The sequence below is a fragment of the Gossypium hirsutum genome, chromosome D11 (assembly GCF_007990345.1).
Source record: "Gossypium hirsutum isolate 1008001.06 chromosome D11, Gossypium_hirsutum_v2.1, whole genome shotgun sequence".
In the NCBI taxonomy this organism is placed as follows: Eukaryota; Viridiplantae; Streptophyta; class Magnoliopsida; order Malvales; family Malvaceae; genus Gossypium; species Gossypium hirsutum.
Genome location: NC_053447.1, coordinates 60,449,178 through 60,467,518, shown reverse-complemented (window position 1 = coordinate 60,467,518; position 18,341 = coordinate 60,449,178). Strand labels below are relative to the sequence as shown.

General features: G+C 34.1%; 1 protein-coding gene and 1 non-coding gene across 9 annotated transcripts; both read right to left on the bottom strand.

The window, feature by feature from the left end:
• Positions 1–6,783: 6,783 nt before the first annotated feature.
• On the bottom strand, positions 6,784–11,049 carry LOC107939621 (sugar transporter ERD6-like 15). 8 transcript variants are annotated; one of them, XM_041104638.1, is made up of 19 exons: positions 10,861–11,049; positions 10,385–10,598; positions 10,242–10,304; positions 10,075–10,164; positions 9,942–10,001; positions 9,660–9,725; positions 9,500–9,565; positions 9,357–9,432; positions 9,207–9,271; positions 8,852–8,944; positions 8,685–8,765; positions 8,515–8,599; positions 8,378–8,421; positions 8,230–8,292; positions 8,088–8,147; positions 7,782–7,835; positions 7,644–7,700; positions 7,251–7,365; positions 6,784–7,163 (listed from the first exon to the last, which is right to left on the bottom strand). In XM_041104638.1, the coding sequence occupies exons 2-19, from the start codon at positions 10,574–10,576 to the stop codon at positions 7,039–7,041; spliced, it is 1,455 nt and encodes a 484-aa protein (XP_040960572.1). In that variant the 5' UTR covers positions 10,577–10,598; positions 10,861–11,049; the 3' UTR covers positions 6,784–7,038. The 8 variants fall into 8 exon arrangements, with proteins under 8 accessions (XP_040960572.1, XP_040960569.1, XP_040960574.1 ...); XM_041104635.1 differs by having other exon boundaries at positions 10,856–10,878; XM_041104640.1 differs by lacking the exon at positions 10,861–11,049 and adding an exon at positions 10,790–10,850.
• A 2,253-nt stretch (positions 11,050–13,302) lies between these two features.
• Positions 13,303–13,409, bottom strand: LOC121223896 (small nucleolar RNA R71). The gene has a single exon (XR_005921362.1). It is a non-coding gene; the product is annotated as a small nucleolar RNA R71 (small nucleolar RNA).
• Positions 13,410–18,341: the final 4,932 nt, after the last annotated feature.

Genomic DNA, 18,341 nt, shown 5'->3' with positions numbered 1-18,341 from the left:
TCCAATGCGCTTTGGCTGCAAGATTCGGTTTCTTGGACCAAGATTTCCAAGATTTGAAATCTTGATTTTCTTGATTCTTGAAATTGCTCCAAACAGCAAAATTAGGCCAAGATTCGGTTTCTTAATTTTCTTGAAAACAAGAAAGTGAATCTTGATTTTCTATTTCTTTCGTGTACGTATCTAAGGCCTTGCTAACAAATTCCTGAATGGTCCCATTTAGTTTGGAACACATTTGTCTGGCCTTTGACCTCGTTATTGGGCCTTGTGGTAATTTGAGCCTATCACGTTCTTGAGCTTGGGTTGGGCCTTTGTGACTCGTATCCTGTTATGTATATTTTAAACCTTCGTAACAGTGTTTTGCTATAAATGCAAATATGAAATGATAATGCACGGATAATCGGTAAGTGATATGTGTTGGATTTCAGATATTTTGGCCTTGTGATCTTGAAATCGTTGGATATAGTTGGCATGCCATAGGATTGTAAGTACTCACTACATGTACAGTGATTTTGGGTGTTGAGGCCCTGGGACATGTTGGAAGGATAAGGGAATGTGAGCTAAGCTCTATTCAACGAGACATGTGAGGGGAAATAAGGAGAGTGTTAGCTTTGTGCTTCACTTTTGAGACATGTTTGACTCTGTGAGTCTATGTGATGTGTTGGACATCCATATGTCTGATGAGTGATGATAAAGCTCACTTTTATATTTCATAGCTCAAGTGTCAAATTATCTTAAAATATATATATATGTGTATTGTGATGTATGCCTAAATAAGTAGGTGGTTGCTATGCAATTTATCTATAAACATGCTACAAGTATTGTAATATATGCTTGAGTGTTGTGTGATTATATGAGTGTTGTGATATATTCTTAAATGTTATGTGATTATATATGTAATGTGATATATGCTTAAAAGTGAATATGATTACCATGTTAATGAACTAGAAAAAATGCACAAGTATATTATGACACTAGAGCTGGAACTGTTGAGGTTGTGCTATATAGTTGTTTTGTTGATGCTTGATGAATTGTTTGCATAGTAGTTGTTCTAGGCATTCACTGAGCTTGTTAAGCTTACGCACTCCTTTCTTAAAACCCTTGCAGGGTAGTTAAGTGTCGGTGTGAACGGTGTGGTTCCAAGAGGTGATCCAAGCAAGTACGTTTTCATTTTTTCGTAGGTGTTATTGTTATTTGTTTATGTTTTGGGAATAAGGAAATGTGGTAGACTTTTAATGATATTTTTCAAGATGTTTTGAAAGCTCCATAGCTTAATTGCTCTTAGGATTTTGTGAATTGAATCGTATTATGCTGATTACATTTTAAACTTATTTTCGATGTTTGAGACTATTATTACGACCATTTTGATGTTTATTTGATGATAATATGATATCATGATGAATTGGTATAAGTGAGAATGACTGATATTCCTAAAAATATTGTATTTGTATTGGTTTGAAGTAGGGGTATGGATATTCGTGTTGTAAAAACGGTACCTCTGTGATTTTGAAATGTATAGGAAGTCAGAATCACAAATTGTTATTGATACCATATCACGATTATTGATACTCGAGGTAATTTTATCGATACTTTTTCAATTGTATCTATATTTTCTTATGTTTTGATTTTTGACAAGAAACAAAATGAAAATTTGGTATCGATTTTCCAGGTGGTATTGAGACCACTTAAGGAAAATATCGATTCCCATGTTCTAGTATCAATACCTACATGATTGTCTTAGAAATTTTGCTAAGTGATCCTAATGCATGTTTAATTATTATTATAAGTTTATTTTAAGTATGTTTGACATGTTCTAATGATGATTGATATATGTTTGACTAAAAATTTATAAGATCACTGGTAAAGAGGATGATTTCTTAATAATGTGACAATTTACTATGAGTATGATATGAGACGGTGGTATTGCATCCTGATATTAGGGCTTGGCGACCAAGCTGGGTATAGGGTGTTACACAGGTACTATATACTGGTGGTGGATACCATACCGATGGTTGGAATCTAACATTTTTTATAGATTCTTGTCAACTTGTATGAGCAGCATCGAGTATTGGTTAATGTCCCGATTGCCAGCCTCTGTGAGCATTAATTTCTCGTGTATCCGAAATTAATTTACTATAATTATTCAGACAAAACAGTTAATGAACTGTTCAAAAATGGATCTCATGGCATTAAATGGTTGTACAATTACATGGTAATGAATTTTGGCATGTGAAACAAGTAATCTTAGTATCTTGCAACGTTGTATATACATGTTTAACCATGTGGTATGATAGGGAATGTGGAACGAGGCTTGGAAATTCTAGTTATGCCATATTCAAATTGTATGATTAAAATGATAGGTAAGTGTTGTTTAATTATACGAACTTACTAAGCTTTATGTAAGCTTACCCTATTTTGGTTTTCTTCTTTGTAGATTGTCAGATTCATGCTGTCAATTGGAACATCATTGGAGATCACACTATTCGTCAAATTTTTCGGTAGCTATTTGTTTATTTTGGTCTGGTTATAAGTGGCATGTAAATAGGGTTTTGGTATATGTATGTTTAAGATCATTTTGTCATGTTTTGTGCTATTTGTAATATGAAATATGTTTGTTGATGTAAATCCTTAATGGTATTTTGGTTTGGTTTGATATTTAATGGCATATGGGTGTTTGAAACCTATAATGCATTGTTAATTTGTTGAATTGTGTAACACGCCAAACCCGGCCTAGAAGTTTAAACCGAATCTGGACAAGTTACACCAACGTATTGAAAACTGATTTTAGTAATTATCCAGAAAACATTCAAAACTTTACTTGATTCATGGCGAAAAATCTTTTTGGAGTTTAAGGTTGAAAACTGAAATCCGTTTTATCTATTTGAGTGATTTTTTAGTTTCGCGTTAGAAATGATCAACTACTAATGAATTTAGCAAACATTAAGACGAACTCAGAAACAAATTACAAACTCAAAAGATCAAAAACATTTCTACACTATCGCAAAACAATCCAAGCTCCCACACGCTGTTCGGTTCTAAGTTAGAGCCTTACTTGAACGAACTAAGATAAAACCAAGAGGTGAGCTATAAAGCCCACTGTATAGCCAACATTAATTACGATTAACGTAACATAACATATAAGTCAAAGTAACACAAAAAACTTAAAAGCGAGTATAAGACCAGAACAAAACAGATCAGAGTATCAGGAAGGTTTCCATCATGCTAATACAACAAAAATCCCAAATAGAACAAGATAGAGCAGAACATAATAAAATAAAATAGAGTATAGCAGAACTGAATAAAGCTATGTAGAGGATGTATTTTTATGAAAATGTAGTATTTTTCAAAACAAATCAGAATGCAAATTTATCAGAAAACATCCTACCCAACTCCGCTACACACCAAAATAGAGTTCCCCTGGGACTTGTCCAACCAAATCACACAAACAGATAACTGTGGACAGTGCCACTAGAATTTTGCAATTAAAACTATCAGATTAGATATATGTGATCAAGCCCCTACATTGAAGCGAAGCTGCAAGAATACAATCGTGGATAAACCACCAGCTAATACATATCATCAAACTGCCAGAAACTTCCCACTTTCACATCATCTCAAGTTCCAAGCAATGTGTCATGTCATGCATATACAAAATCAGAGTGATAAGTATGTAAGTCATGCTATCGTACAGTAATAGAGTTAGTAAGCATGTGAGTCCATGCGTTATAAAACAAATTATCAAAAAATAACAAATAATATCATATTTTCCATGAAGTCATATGCATGGTTATAAATCAGAATCAGTACCAATCAATTCAACATATTCAGATATCACATGTTCTTAAGAAACAGAGTAATGTAGAGGTGTACCATCAAACTTAATAGAATACAAATCGTACATAAATAGTTCGTATACCTTAAAAAAGAAACATTACGTTTTGACTGACCCTACTTAATTAGGTTCAAACATAGAAAATATACGTACAGATCACAAGTTGTTCATCATCAGATATCAAGTTATATAGCCTAATTCAGATTGTACAAACCCTACAGTAGGCTTGCATTCGTTTCGAACGATGCTTGTGGCCCAAGGAAAAAATCCCAAATATTGGCCCACACACCAGTGTGGTTTCACACGATCCAAAAAGCTGGCCTGTGTGACTCCACATGGTCTGGATCACGCCTATGTCACTTGCTCGTGTGGTCCTAATTCGTAAATTGTGAGTTACACGGCCTAGACATCGAAACAGAACGCTTAAATTAACATCTAAACTGAAGTACGTCGAAGAACTTCAACACCAAATCTCAAACGGAGTTAGACGCTTACCTTTACTCGTAAACTGAAACACGAAACTTAAATCGTTAAAGAAACGTCACTCTTAAGATCTTTGCCTAACAAAACTTATGCGAATAAGAAAATTACCCTTTAGAAAAAGGAAACATAACTTTGTTTATCACAACTTAAACAAACCAACTTCAGAGAGGACACTTACAGTTCGATTGAAGATTAATAGCACAAGGGAATTTGGCGTAACATTTTGGAAAGATTCAAATAACATATCAACGGAACGAGAGAAAAGAAAAATATAATTGGAGTGAAGAAAAACAAAAACAAAAGAAGGGAAGAATGAATGTTTTGAAGAAAAAGAATGGGGAAGGAAGTTAATCAACCTCTTAAAGAACATAACAAAACTAATTTACGGAATATCATAAAAACATTTTCCCCATTGCATACGCAAAAATTTGAACACAAGACCAAAGGTATACTTAAACTTAACCACTAAACCAGTAGGTTCATTCTTAACATCAATTGATCAAAAATAACTTATAACCCATATGTCCAAAGCTAAGAGGTTAATAAAAAATAGAAAAATTTCAAGAAATAGGATTCGAACCCATAACCTCACACACATAACTAGAACATCTAGCCACTGAACCAAATCAATTTACTTATTCAAAATTTCCAAAATCTCAACTCAAAATCGAGACATGACTACTCTTGATTTCACAACTCAATTTCTTCTAACTTGATTTTTGGGATGTTATAAATTGGTATTTATATGATAAGCTAATTGGTGAATTTCAATTGATGATTTTGGCATTTAGTAATTGGTGTTGATTTGGTGAATGTACAAGTATGGAAAGCTAGTTTTGTTTAGGTTTGGATGGTTGATGCTTATGTTTAAATTGTGGTGCCAATGAAGGCATATTGGTTAGACACTTAAGTTGAATGTGATTTGGCATGTTTTGAAAAGTTTTGGTACATTTTATGTAGGTTGTTGGCTGACAATTGCATGACTTGTGGTCTAAGTAATTTAGGTTGAAATTGCTTGTTTTATAAGGCACTTTCACACATGCACGGCTTGTGACACGGTCTGCCACACGGGCGCGTGCCCCACATAGTTTCATGACACGACCATGTGGTTTGTTTAATTTTGGTACAGGTTTGTCTATACGACAACAATTAGTTACATGGCCTAGGCACACGATCGTGTGTCTCAGGAGTACACGACTTAATTTTATTACACGGTTAGACACACGACCATGTTATGGGGTCACACAGTCTTAACCTTGTTACACGGCCATGTGACCTTAAGACCGTGTAACCCCTGTTTTCACTTTTCACCTGAATTTTTGTAAATGTTTCAAATTAGTCCAGATTTGTTTCTGGCCTGTTTTAATAACTTCTTATGCTCGATTATGATGGATTGTCATTGAATGATTGTAATTATACTATGTTAAGAAGTGTTTAATCATTTATGTTGAGATAGTGAATAACATTGATGTTTTACAGTTGTAATACCTTATAGCTCAGGTCAGGTGATCAAACCGGGTATAAGGTGTTACATGCGAACCCCTATGTTAGAAAATGAAATATTATGCCCTAAGATGTGATTGGATTTGTAAAAACTTAGTGTTTGCATATTGTTAATTCATTTTTTCTAATTCCTTTTGTGCTACCATGTAAAGTTGTTAATTTAGTGAAGTATGTTCGCATCATTCTGCTGTTGTGAACCCAAAAGCCTGCAAAGTGAGTTCGCAAGCTTGAGTTGTCTTATTTTTGTGCATATTTTACTTTTGTTTACACTTATCTATGAACCCTCAATTATGCATGAGAAAACTTAACTTCTTTTTTTTTGTATGCGAAACCCCCACAAGTATGTGAACCCTTATTTGTATGCGAGCTAGTTAATAGAGTTTTGCTGTAAGTACTTATTTGTCATTCTGCTGCACATTAATAACTTAAGCACATTCTATGTTGTTATCTGCTGGTGTGTTGGAGGTTAGATTGGGAGTTAATGTAGAGTCACTTAGGTGACTAATGTGAAGTTCTATAGCTCTGGTTTAACAATCGGACCAAGTATAGGGTGTTACAATCAATTCATAAATTGTATTCCAAATAACATAAAAAAATTATGCAACAAAATGAAACAACTAGTTTACTTGTATTATAATCAAATAACGAACAACACTTGTAATTTATAACCATATATAGAATATTTATTGTTTTAACATTAATCTTAAAGCATATATCAGGGCAATAAACCATTATTCTTTCTTTATGTATTAAATTCTTATAAGAAAGGCATGATATAAAAATCTTAAAATGGTTAGAAAAAATAAATAATAAAATTGAAACAAGAAAAAAATAAAAAATAATTTTTTTTAAAATATAATTGCTTTGAGGCGTGCAGATCACTTCCAAGATAAAAAAAGAAAAAAGAAAAAAAACCTTGAACACTCCAAACAGAATTGTAAACTTGACTAATAGAAAAGTCATTTATCTAGACATCTAATAAGTGTATCTTTTCATGATATACTCTTTCATAAATATATATCTTTTGATGAGATATCCTTGGATTGTGTTGTTTTACAATACAACTTTACATAAAGTTATACCTACAAAAGTTGTCTTTATAATCCAATTATTTGATCAATAATTATTAATTATTACTTAGTAATAAAATATTATTATTACCAACATTACTGTCTAGTAACACCAGCAGCTAGAGTGATCAACATTTAAATCAAATTGCTATTTCAATCTGAAGAATGAGTAATTGATGCTCGTATTTCCTCCACTGTTCGTCCTTTAGTCTCGGGTACCATTGTTGCTGTTAGGATGAAATTTGCAAAGCTAAAGGCTGAAAATATAAAGAATATTCCTGAAACAATGGCAAAAGAAATGCAGTGGTTGTTAAGGTCAAAAAGCTTGAGAAATATTATGAAAAAAATGAATAGGCATCAATCACCTGTTGAGCTCCATTCAATTAGGAAGTTGAAGTAGTAAGCGACAAGCCAACCAGTGAAATTGCCCATAAGATTACAGATGCTTCCTGCTGAACCTTTTACATTTATTGGAAATAACTGTGGCAGAAGTAAATATATTTCAATATGATGCAAAAATGGATGACCGAATAAGTAAACAAAGGCAAACACCTATGTTACTTAGAGTGAAGTGTGAGTGTCGGGTGTTGACGTGTATCCGACGTAGGTATACTCAAATTTTAGTAGTTTTTTTCATTTATTTGAAAGGCTTTTGGTATCCTTATACCCATGTCTGGATATGGTTGGACACAGGTGTCGAATATGGTTACTTCAAGAAAAATGAAGAGTTGGAGCAACACGGAACACAATTTGCAGACCTCTGATAGTAATAGCAATGGTAGTACTCCGCCAAGTGCATATGAGCCCATGTACATCTGAAAGCATTATCCAATATTTAGAATTGCTAAAGGAAAAGGGGAGAAAAACAGAATGGAAGGGGAAAATGGATGACTTGCCAATACGCCAATGAATGCCACAATAGGACTACCTTGATCCCACCAATTAAAATCCTGCTCAATATTGATCATTGTATTTGATATGTTAGGACATAGTGAAATGCAGTAATAATATCATCTGGGGGAAAATAAAGGCACGTTTAGTTATAATGAGCGGGCTTCGAATGTTTCTCCTGCATCATTGCACGATATCCCCTTGCTTACGCTTACATTGATTCAAACTGAGGGAGACGTCATAGGTACTTGTGAGGGAAATAGAACTATCTTAAGATGTAAGCATACGCGAGGGTGATGAAACATTAGTACCTTTAAGAAGAATGATACTCCTATGAGGAAGCTACTAAAGCATAATCCAGCTGATGAAACCTGATTGACACAGTTAAATCATTGTTCAGTAATAATGCATTTTACTTGGCAGATCATTACAAAAATTTTATCCTTGGCTAACCAGTAGGAGTGGTCGTCTTCCTAATTTATCAATTAAGGTTGCACCCAAAATACCAATTACTGTCTGTAAAACAGAACATTTCTTTAGTTACTGAGACATCATCTCATCAATGGAGAATTTTGCTATCCAAAATGACAGTGAAGCAAACCTGAGTAGCAGCTACTGTGATGAGCCCAACCATGCTAGATACACCTTTCAATTGTCATAAAATAGAACTTAATGTAGTTGAACTATTCATAAATTTTCTTGAAGTGCTATGGAGATTGTTAAGACCAGTAATATTACCAGCTGAGACAAAAATAGCACCAGAATAATATGCAAGCGCATTGATTCCTCCCAAATTCATCAGGACCAACACTCCAGCAACAGTCTTTAAGGAAAACAAGAGATATATCAATGGATTATATAGCAAATATAGAGAAATTGATCAATTTCAACCAAGTTACGTGTCTTACAAGTAATGGCCGAACATACTGCTTTTGAAATATGTCTAAAATTCCTTCACTCGAGAAACTTTTAAGAGATTCCACATAATCCTGTAAAAAGATAAGCTCAGACAAGCAGAAATTGAACCATTATAAAAGTTTATACTTTTTTCCTAAGAAAAAAACACAAAGGTTACTTTTATTTCAGTTGCTTCATGAGAAATATCAGCTTTATCTCCCCTGAGGTACAACAAAGCGGCTTCAAGCTCTTTCTCACGACCAACTTTTGCCTGCACAGAAATATTCTCAGTGGCTATATATCACAGAGGAGATTTCAACCAAAATAGAAAACTCATGATGATCTGCTATGATATATTTGTAGAAACTCAAAGCCATTTGGTAGCTGTAGGACAAAACTAGACATTTCCATAACAAAACGGACAATATCTTGCTGGTTAGTAATGAGATTTTCTGTTTTCTTTTTACTTGAGCCTTTAAGATAGGCACCGAATCGTAGCTGTAAAATTTAAGAGAAACTCGAATTGTACTCACCAGCCATTGAGGAGATTCTGGTATGAAGAAGAGAAGTAGGAGTTGAAGCAGACCGGGAATCGTGGCTGTATGTAAAATCATTCAATAACTGTTACAAAACTATCTGATTGCCTAACCAATTTCCAATGCAATTCAGGAAGTTCTAGTTACCTAACAGAGCCAATGTGCGCCAATGGACAAAGGAACCAACAACAAACATGAACGACGCACCCCAACCAGTTAAAAGCTGCAGAACAAGTAGTATAAGAACCATGAGCCAATAAGTGCATTACAGGCAATGTTTGATTAATGACCTGCACTATGATTGTAAACCTTCCCCTGACATTCTTTGTTGTTATTTCTGCAACGTAGATGGACGCCTGTTTGAGATCGAAATGGTAATCCATTGTAATTCAACATTTCACAACTAATGGATAAAAGAAAATGTATCAAAGCAGACTTCAAATGAGTTACCAAGTAATTGGAAATTCCATTTGTGAATCCTAGTGATAGTCTTCCAAGGTTAAGCAACGAAGGGGCCTTTTGAAAACAAATGAAAGCAAGCAATATTAAATTGATCATGACAGCTTAAATAATCCTGAAAATCCTCTAATGGATCCATCATTGCCTTACAGCCAGGATCCTAGTTAGCATTGTGATGGAAAAAAACCAATGCAACTTTATATCCGACTTTGTACATAACTCGAGCATGTCGTAAAGAAAAGCTTATGAAAGAATAAGCAGAAGAGCTGAAACCTTTGTAAATGCTATGGCAAGCCATCCACCGATGTAGAACAAATTCAAGATCCACATGGTCTGGTTCGAGACATGGGAGCTAGTTTGTAAGATTTTAGCAAATTAATATTCAATAATTCTTGAGAAGGCTTACCATTTTCCGACCAAACAAATCTGTTATCTTCCCACTTATTGCAGCACCTATTAGTGATCCAATACTTAGAATTGAACCAAAAAGTGAGAACTGCAGAAACAGAGAACTGGCTGTCAAATTGAAACCTCTTAAAAATCGGAACATAAATAGTGGATGGGTTGTTTAACCTCAGCCACAGAAAGTCCCAAGTCTTCCATGATTGAAGATTGAGTAGGCGATGAATATCCTATCTGCCATGCAATCCAAGAAATTAGTAAGTTCCATCATTTTTAAAACTGTTAAAAGAACAGTTCAACGAAAAGGCACGTACGGCACAGCCAAAACCAAAGGTAATGCAAGCAGCCGTAAGGGTGCTAAGACCAAGAATGCTGGTAAAATTGGAAACAGTCACCAACCCTTCATCCCCGACACCAACACCACCATTTTCCTCATTGTAAACAAGGTTGGGGTGTCCTTGTCTGGAAAGCAAACGCTCAGTTGCCTCGTTTCTTTGCTGCTCCATAGATTGTTCCTCTTCGAAGATGCTAAGAGAATCAATAGTAAATTTCAAATAACAATTTGTAAAAGAACAAAAAAATTCGTTTTCAAAATTAGTGCCGTAGATATAACGTTACCATTTAAGAAGATTGTACACTGATTTAAAAAAATTAATTTTTTTGGTCCCTCTATTTCCATTGGCAACATCGGTGGCAAAAAAAATGGTTTTTTTTTTTACCTACATTACCATTGGCGGGGCACCAGTGGCACCGGTGGCAGAAAGTGATTTTTTTTTTCTACCTACATTACCATTTGTGGCATCGGTGGCAGAAATTCAATTTTAAATTGAATTTTTTTTTGGTGCTGCCAGGGTCTTTGGTGGCACCAACCCTTACATATACTGGTTTTTGTTGAGCATTGTTGTAAGTCTTCAACCGGAAAAGAAAAAAAAAAGAAAGAGAAAGTTTTGGGTTTAGTAGAAGATGAGACAAAAATTGTTTTAAAGATGTATAACTCGTTATTTTTTGTGTACATTATTTTCGACGGGGCAATTATAGAAGTGACGTTGGTTGTGTATTTAAAGGTTGGCAAAAAGTAGGGATGAGATTTAATAAGAGTGTGAAGCCGGAACAAATGAGACGAAAGATCAGTGCAAAAATAGCTCTCCATTGTGGAAAGGTGATGTCAAAATTATTCTACAAGTTTCCAATTTCCTCAAATACATGAAAATGTACGAAGATGGAACTGGTAGATGATTATTGATAAGCTATAAAAGTAACATATTTTAATCTAATTCTTAATACGTTTTTGGATGATTAATTATGCAAATTAGTGAATTTGATGCTTCTAATACTTTAAATTCATGTTTCTATACTTAGGAGAGCATTTGGGAGTGAAAAGAGCGAAAAATGAGCCAAAATCGGACAAATAGAGTTGTTTTCAGGAGCCGCGCGGCCTGGGCATTTCCATACGGGCTGTACACATGCTCGTGTGAGCCATATAGGTTGGACACACACCAATGTGCCAGCCCATGTCGATTTCGCACCTTGCTTCCCAAATACGTGAAAAATCCCAATTTTTAGGCTTTCTGGGCATTCTAAAGTCTATAAATACCCATTAGAAGAAGACATAATGGGTCAATCAGAGAAGATCAAAAACACACTCGAAGAACGCCATTGGAACCAACTCGGAAGCAGATCTCTATCAAGATTGAAGATCTCCCTTTAATTTCTTTTGAAGTTTTATTAAGTTTCTTTATGTCTTGTGGTTATTCTGATTTTGAGATGTTTCTATTTAGGATCATGAATTAATTCCCTAGATGCCTAAGGAGGATGAAACCTATGATGAATCCTTTTATTTAATGTCTATTTTTACGCAATAAATACTTGATTCTTGTTCTCAATTATGTATGCTTATTTCTTGTTTTAATATTTCTGGGATATTAATTCATGTTTAATTTGCTTAATTTAGTGGAGCAAAAGTCCCTGCTTAAGAGTAGATATAGCATAATTGAGTGGAGTTACATGCAATCCTAAAAATAGGACGACATAAATATAACAAATTAGAGTCAAATCTAATAGGGGAATCCATAGATCAAGTTAATGCAATGATAAGGGTTTTAATTAGAAAGATATTTCAATTAATCAACCTAAAGTCAGTTGTTCTTACTCTCGAAAGAGATATTAACATAATTTAGGGATTTCCATGGATCAAGACACAAGTGAATAAATCGTTTAATTCAGATTCATAATAAAAGGTGAAGTCTAAGTGGATTCTTTCCTGGGTATTGTCTATCTCATTGGTTAATTTTTTTATTATTTCTTTGATTCATTCTCTGTTGCGTTCTTAGTTAAATTAGTTTAGTAAATTTAGATTAAAGCACATCACCCCAAATTGTCGGCTAAATTATAGAAAAACAATAATTGCTAATACTTTTAGTCCTCGTGGATACGATATTCTCTACTCACCATAACTATATTATTGTTCGATAGGTGCGCTTGCCTTTGTCGTATTTATAGTTAGTTTAGTGACCATCAAGTTTTTGGCGCCGTTGCTGGGGAATAAAATATTAGGAACACTTTATTTTTATTAATTTAGCCATTTTTATTAATTTATTTATTCTTTTAGTTCAATTTTTACGTTCTAATTTCTCTTTTATTTGTTTCTGGCAGGTTCCTTTAGTTTATGACTAGAAGAAACCCGTATGGACCATTGTTATTTGATAGTGAAATTGAAAGTACAGCTTGTAGAAACCGTAGAGAAGCAAGACAGATTCAAGAGAATATAGTAGACGAACAAGAGGAAATTATTATTACTAAGGAAATGGGTGATAAATAGAATAGTCAGCTACCTCCCGCAGTTGGTGTAGTTCCAGATCTTGTTCCTCGTACTATGTATGACTATGCCAAACCCACTCTAACTAGGGTTGAATTGAGTATTCTGAGACCCACCATTGCTGTAAATAATTTCGAACTGAAGCTGAACACTATTCATATGGTACAACAGTTTATTCAGTTCGATGGTTTGCAAGACAAAGATCCAAATACTCATTTGGCTAATTTCGTGGAAATCTACGATACTTTCAACATTAATGGCGTCACTGACAATGCCATTCGTTTACGGTTATTTCTTTTCTCACTGAAGAACAAAGCTAAACATTGGTTAAATTCTTTACCACGAGGTTCCATTACTACATGGGCTCAAATGACCGATAAGTTCCTTCTGAAGTAATTTCCACCGGCTAAGACAGCCAAGTTGAGGAATGATATCTCCTCCTTTATGCAGATCAATTTAGATACTCTATATGATGCATGAGAGAGGTATAAGGATTTATTGAGATGGTGCCCTCACTATAGGTTACCTCTATGGCTACAAGTTCAAACCTTCTACAACGGTTTGAATCCCTCAACAAGGCAGTTAATTGACGCAATAGCTGGTGGTACTCTGAATAATAAAACACCCGAAATGGCTTATGAATTTATAGAAAAGATGGCACTGAATAATTATCAGTGGCAAGTTATGAGGATGAAGCCGGTGAAAGTAGCCGATGTTTTCAACTTAGATGCAGTCACCATGTTATCAAATCAGGTAGAACAATTAAATAAAAAATTGATGGCTTCTATGTTTCAGCGCAGGTACATCCGGTGATGCAATGCGATACAAATGGATGAGGAATAAATAATCTAGAATGTTTACCCTTCGCTCCTAGCACAGAGAACGAAAAATCAATTATATGGGTAACAATTCTAGGCCTCAAAATAACCCTTATAGTAATTACTATAATGCAGGTTGGAGGAACCATCCCAATTTCTCTTAGGGTGGTCAAGGAAATCAAAGAGCACAACTCCCTTCGAGCTTCCAACAATAACCTTACCAGTAAGACAAAAAGCCGAACCTCGAGGAGATGTTAACAAAGTTTATCTCGGTGTCAGAAACCTACTTTCAAAATATTGAGGTAGCATTGAATAATCAACAAGCATCAATTCAAGGGCTCGAGAACCAAATAGGTCAGCTTGCTAAGTTAATCTCAAAAAGACCAAAAGGTAGTTTGCCTAGCAATATCGAAACTAACCCAAATGAGCAGCTTCATGCAATTACCGTGCGAGATGAAGAAGGGTTAGTTGAATCTGAACTAGAACCAAGGGAAGAAATTGTGATAAATAACGATAAGGTTGAGGTAAGCCAGAAAGAGCAAAAACTAGTTGTTTGAATATAAACCTTTAGTTCCATATCTTAATGTGACAAAGAGAGACCACACGAACGAACAATTTGGTAAATTTTTTGAACTTTTAAAGAAATTACATATTAACTTACCATTTGTTGAAGCTCTTTCCCAGATGCCCAATTATGTCAAATTTTTAAAGGAGCTTTTGGCAAACAAAATGAAGTTAGATGATTCATTGACTGTGGAGCTAACTGCAGTTTTCTCGGCCATATTGCAAAATAACTACCCAACAAACTGAAAGATCCAAGGAGTTTTACTATTCCTTGTTTAATTGGTAGTTTGAATATTGATAATGCTTTGACTAATTTAGGGGCTAGTATTAATGTCATGCCCTGTAAAATGTCTATGCAATTAGGTCTTGAGAAACCCAAACAAACTAGGATGAGTATTCAATTAGTGGATAGAACCATTAGATATCCTAAGGGTGTTATTAAGCATGTGTTTGTTAAAATAGATAAATTCATTTTCCCTGTTGACTTTGTTGTTTTAAACATGGATGAAGACAATAAGGTACATTAAATTTTAGAACGACCCTTTTTAGCAACTGCTAGAACCATAAGTGATGTTGGTACAGGTGAGCTAATACTTCGTGTAGGTGACGAATCGATTACTCTTCAAGCTCATGATTCTGTTAGAACATCTAGTGATCAAGATGATTTTAAATCTTTTGTTAATGTTAGTGACCATGTGGCTCAACCTTCTTTGTAGGAAACCCCTCGAAAAACCGTAATGGAGCCATGTTCCAGTCAATGCGATAGAAACAAAATGATTTATGATGAACAAATGTTACAAATCAATGAACTAGATGAATGGCGAACACATATCAAGGAGAAATAAAAAAAGCAAGATGAAGAGCCAAAGAGATGTCATGATGAGCATGTGGATGGAACACACCAATTTAAGATTGGAGAGAAAGTACTACTAAACAAAACAGATCCAGGAATTGCCCCTTCGAAGCTTGATGCAAACGGACCAAACCCATTTACGATACTGAATGTCTTGTAGAGCTATTGTCAAAGTTCCAACACCTAAACGTAAAAAGTTAGGTGAAAGAGAAATTGAATGCATATTTATAGGTTATGCACATAATAGCAAGGAATATAGGTTCATGGTAATTGAACCAAATGATTCAATTTCAATTAATATTGTTATTGAATCAAAAGATGCTATTTTTGATGAAAATAGATTTAATTCTATATCAAGACAAGTACAGCCACAACAATTGATTCATTTTTCAAATGAGAATGAGATTCTATTGGAACAAATTGATAATAATGATGAATCTTGTCAAGAATTAAGAAAAAGTAAGAGGATTAAAAAGGTCAAAGATTTTAGACCAGGTTTTATTATGTTTCTTGTAGAAGGAAAGGTGAAAGTATATGCAATAAGAGACCTTATTGTTATAATACGGAATCCGATCCTATTACATTTGAAGAGGCAATGAAATTTCAAGACTCTACTTTTTGCAAAGAAGCAATAAATGATGAGATGGATTCAATAATGGGAAATCAAACTTGGATCTTATTTGATCATCCACCAGGTTCCAAACCAATAGGTTGTAAATGGATCTTTAAAAAAAATGAAAGTCGATGGAACCATTGATAAATTTAAAGCAAGGTTGGTAGCCAAAGGTTTTACACAAAAACAAGGTATTGATTACTTTGATGCCTATGCTCCAGTAGCAAGAATTGCTACAATTATACTCTTAATATCACTTACCTCTATATATAATTTGGTTTTTCACCAAATGGATGTTCAAATTGCATTTTTAAATGGTGAATTGGAAGAGAAAGTGTACATGGAGCAACCGGAAGGATTTGTTGTTCCAGGACAAGAGCATAAGGTATGTAAGCTTATTAAATCTTTATATGGACTTAAAAAAGCACCAAAAAAATTGCACCAAAAGTTTGACAAGGTTGTTTTAGCTAATGGCTATAAAATAAATGAATCTGATAATTGCATATATAGCAAATTTGAAAATGGAAAATGTGTCATAATTTACTTATATGTAGATGACATGCTCATTTTTGGCACAGATTTGGAACAAATAGAAAACACAAAGAAATTCTTGTCAAACAACTTTGCTTTATCACAATAACCCGAGATGAAAGCACTATAACTTTATCACAATCACATTACATTGAAAATGTGTATAAAAAGTTTGATCTTTTCAATTGTATACCAGCATCTACACCCATGGATCCTCAAATAAAATTAGTATCTAGTGCTAGTAGGAAAATTTTTCAATTGAAATATGCAAGTCTAATTGGTTGTCTTATGCACATAATGACTTTTACAAAACTTGATATTGCATATGCTGTTGGAAAATTGAGTAGGTACATAAGTAATCCAAGTAATTTGCATTGGCAAGCTCTGAATAGAGTATTTAGGTACTTAAAGAAAACTATTAACTATGGATTGTGTTATAATGGATATCCTCCAGTTTTAGAAAGGTATTCGGATGCTAGTTGGATTACAAGTTTGGAAGATCATGCATCTACTAGTGGATGGATCTTCATTCTTAGTGGAGAAGCCATTTCTTAGGGTTCCAAGAAACAAACATGTATTATTAATTCCACCATGGTAGCATAATTTATTGCATTAGCGGCTGCATCTAAAGAAGTAGAATGGTTAAGAAATTTTCTTTATGATGTACCTTTATGGCCTAAGCCAATTTCACCTATTTCTATCCGTTGTGATAGTGAGGCTACTCTAGCAAAGGCATATAGCCAAGTATATAATGGAAAGTCTAGACACATTGGATTAAGACATAGTTATGTCCGACAATTAATCTCTGATGGAGTGATCATTATTAATTATGTGAGGTCAAGTGAAAGTTTGGCGAATCCTTTGACAAAAAGTCTTGCTAGAGATGCAGTAAAAAGGACTTCAAAAGGGATGTGAGTCAAGCCCATTAATTAGAGTCACCCATGATGGAAACTCGACTCAACGCCTTGTATAACGTCAAGTCTTGAATTCAATGAGACAAAGTACATCATTAGTATGTGACTTTAGCACTATAAATAAATCCATCCTAAGATTAAAGTGCTAGGTACTCGTAATGATAAGGGAAGGATGAGTAATGTACTCTTAATGGACCTATAACATAAATATGTTAGAGTGTTATAATTACAGGGACATTCTTGATGGGATCTACCTGTGTGAGTGGAAGTGTGGCCACTTCTAGGAGCTCAAGGACTTGGCTCTAACAGCACTCATGAAAAGAGGACAGAGACACATGGCTATAATAGTGTCCCTAGATACTATGCATTGACCGATATTGAAATCATTGTGTGAGATGTGTTCGGTTAATCAAATGGAATAGTTGGTTCAAAGCTTAGTCTACCATGCAATTTTGATTAACTTTAACATATATTTACTAAGTGAAGGTTCAATCGTAAGATACCTTCATTTATGCAAATTGATTTCCAAGAATAACAAAATCTAAAATATTTTCAAAATGAGGGAATATTGTTGGAACATTTTCAAATATTTATAGTGTTCCAATAACTATAAATGAAGGGGTGTAATTAATCAAAAGATTATATTATTTGATTTTTTGAAAAAAATTATAACTATTTAAATAATATTATTTGAATAGATATAATATTAAATGAATAATTATGTGTTTATTTTAAAAACATTATTATTCAGAAAGGCATCTATTGATGAAAGATGTCTCGATGAAGAGACATGAAAATTCCTATAAATAGGAATAAGATTTCATTTGGAAAACATACCAACAAATTCTAATATTCTTTCTTTCCTTCCTTCATTTTCTAATATTATTAGATTATTTTATAAAGTGTTACTGCAGAAATCCTTCGTAGAAATTGAGTTTTTGTTATACATTGCTCAGTGCGTAATGGACTATTCTCGTCAGTGCAAAATGCAAATAGTCATTGGCTTCATTGTATCCTTAAGGTTAATTTGCTTGGAACTCATTTGCACACCGAAGATCGATGGGGGAAAATATAACCTTAAAGATAGTCACTTGATACACGCCTTGGAGCCTTGTCCTATTCTTTTTCTGTTCGAGTTCCATTAGTGTGTTCGAGATTTTCCT

What these genes read in the sequence shown, in the direction of transcription:
- LOC107939621 (XM_041104635.1), bottom strand. An exon ending in ATGGAATTTCCAATTACTTG is followed by an intron (nt 9,566 to 9,659) that starts GTAACTCATTTG and finishes GATCTCAAACAG; the next exon opens with GCGTCCATCTACGTTGCAGA. An exon ending in CAGAATCTCCTCAATGGCTG is followed by an intron (nt 8,945 to 9,206) that starts GTGAGTACAATT and finishes ATTTCTGTGCAG; the next exon opens with GCAAAAGTTGGTCGTGAGAA.